General features: G+C 44.6%; 1 protein-coding gene across 1 annotated transcript in view; it reads right to left on the bottom strand.

The window, feature by feature from the left end:
• Nucleotides 1–438: 438 nt before the first annotated feature.
• The window catches only part of dab1a (DAB adaptor protein 1a), a gene marked incomplete at its 5' end in the record, with an annotated part of 23,199 nt that continues 21,109 nt past the window's right edge, over nucleotides 439–2,528 (bottom strand). Inside the window, 1 exon segment of the mRNA XM_014028398.1 lies at nucleotides 439–1,051. Coding sequence (XP_013883852.1) covers nucleotides 1,004–1,051 — 48 coding nt within the window.

The following is a 2,528-nucleotide window of genomic DNA, read 5'->3' as shown; positions in this document are numbered from 1 at the left end:
ATTTTAGCTTATAAATCGTTTGCCCTGCTCTGGGTTACGTAAAGCTAAATAAGATTACGCTGGGAAGCGTAAAAACGGAGTTTGAGCTCCGTAGGTGGAGAAGCTGCTGACTGTGGGTCAGAGTGCAGCCGCCATTTTGTGTCAGGAAGCACAACGTAGCACGACGTCACGACGTCATACGTAACCTGAACGTGAGTTCTCCCTGGGAGGGGGTGAAACGTCACGGGTTCTTTTCAGAGCTGTGTGTTGTGTAACATAGTCGCCATCTGCTGGTTTTTCGCTGTAATTACACACTCAAAGAAGGTGAAATTGTTTCATTTGCTTATAAAACGGAGAATTTAGCTAAAATCGGGCGAAAAATAGCATTTTCTTGCTCAGAAAAATTTCTTTAATTAAAGTTAAAGTTAAGAAAACAAAAAGCTGTTGTTTCCNGTGTGTGTGTGTGTGTGTGTGTGTGTGTGTGTGTGTGTGTGTGTGTGTGAGCAGTTTGTTTCTGCATAGTGATCCAGCAGACACTCGTAGGGAGAAAACACCCAAATCGACCAATCAGAAGCAGTGATCCCATTAAACAGCCCCGCCCCCTGCCCCGCCCACACAGGGCCCACTAGGGTCCAGCTCCTCTGTGGGACGTCCTGGCTGCAGTGTGTGTGGAAGGCAGTGCTCCTCAGAGTCTCTGGCCATGTGGGGAGGCAGGGGGGAGGAGTTAGAACAAGGGGGAGGGTAAAGGGGAGGAGCTTAAGTCTGTAAGGCTGAGTGTGAGACACCAACAGGGGGCAGAAGAGGACACAGCTGGATCCGGCTCAGAGTCATGTCTCCTGCCTGTAGAGGGCGCTCTCCCCTGTGAGGGGGGAGGAGTGCAGAGAGGAGGAGGGGTCTGCAGGAGAGCCGGGGCTCCTCCTGGGAGGAGAGGACGGGCTCGGCCAGGCGTGTCTCACACTAACACACACACACTCAGAGGTGAAGGCTTCTCCTCCTGATCGCTCTGCCGGCCACGTCCGTCTGTTCATTTCTTCCCCTTGTTGATCTGAGCGTAGAGAGGGTCCTTCCCCTTCTGTCAACAAGAGACAAAAACTGTTTTAAAGTCTGACTCTGCAGCTTTTACTTCACCTCTGAACACCGTCCTGATGGCAACAAACAAACACACAAACAAACACAAACTGACCTCAGTTTATATAGAGTATATGAATGTGAACATTTTGTTTATGAATTGAAATTACTAAAATTCTATGATTTGGTTGATTCTAATATTTTAGTGTTAATGTACAGAGCTCATAAAGGTGTGTTACCTTCCAACATTCAGGTAAATTTAGTTAAAGATAGAGCTGTTATTATCTTAAAGGAACAGAAATGTTTGTGAAACCCTGGTCCTGTACGAGCCTGAAGGAGAGATCCACTTTAATCCAGGGAATAAGATTATGGAACAACATGGAAGATGAGGTTAAAAATGACAGATCTTTGTATTTATTGAAGAGAATAATAAAAAATAGTATTCTAAAGAAATATGGAAAATTATAAGTGAATTCATGATAATTGTTGTTTGAGTTGGTGTCTTTAATTTTGTTTTTAGTTCATTTTTAAGTGTTTTGAGTTGTTTTGATTTTTATTGTATTTTTACTTTTCTTTTGAACATATTTTGGGTATAAAGATAAGATAAGATAAGATAAGATAAGATAAGATAAGATAAGATAGAACTTTATTGATCCCACAGTGAAGAAACTTGAACATTACAGCAGCTCAGAACAGTAGAGTTGCAGTAACAGGCTGACTACTGTGCCCACTTCCCTTGTGTGAAATTCACACAAGGGAAGATGAGGAAAAAAGCAAAAACATCATATTATATCAACACTGTGACACACTATGGTGTTTATGAAAAAACCTCTGCACAGAGCAGATTTATTAGCCAGAGGAGTAGGTGAGTTTAGTGGGGCTGAAGAATCCAGTCCCCAGACCAGCGCAGCCATAGTTCAGAATATTGATGGAAACAGTTCATTCTGTGCAGCTTTCAGCCTGCTCTAGAAAAAATGATTAGACGGGTGAGAGGAGGGGGGAGGTGGAGGACAGAGCCTTTTGTCGACACATTCAGCCAGGAAGAATTCAGCCAACAGATCCAAGGCCGTTGTCGGGGAGATCCAGATTGTGTAATCAGTTGTTTTGGGAACAGAAGACAAGCAGACGACAACAGTTTTCCATCTGCTTTAGAGTTCTGCTGGTACATCTCAAGGTGGTGAATCCAATCAGACAAATGGTATGGACAGATACCGCCGAGCCGATCTATCAGCTTTCTCCAACATCAATTCCATCTGGCCAGCAAAGTCCAGGGACCACAGCCGGCTCGCGACCCTCAATAGAACCACTTGCAGACCGAGTCCAGCTCACTCAAGGCCCAATGTCCGAGTGCTGATAGAACGGCAATCCTTCATATTGGTCAGGCAGCCAGCAGATGAAAAGCCACCAACGCTGATTTGTAGAACACCAGGAGACCACCAAGCCAATCTGTAGAATCCAGTGATCAGAGTCCAGATATAAAT

This window comes from Austrofundulus limnaeus, unplaced genomic scaffold (assembly GCF_001266775.1).
Source record: "Austrofundulus limnaeus strain Quisiro unplaced genomic scaffold, Austrofundulus_limnaeus-1.0 Scaffold757, whole genome shotgun sequence".
Taxonomy (NCBI): Eukaryota; Metazoa; Chordata; class Actinopteri; order Cyprinodontiformes; family Rivulidae; genus Austrofundulus; species Austrofundulus limnaeus.
Note: the sequence above shows the minus strand (reverse complement) of the source record. Positions and strands in the feature narration are given on the sequence as shown.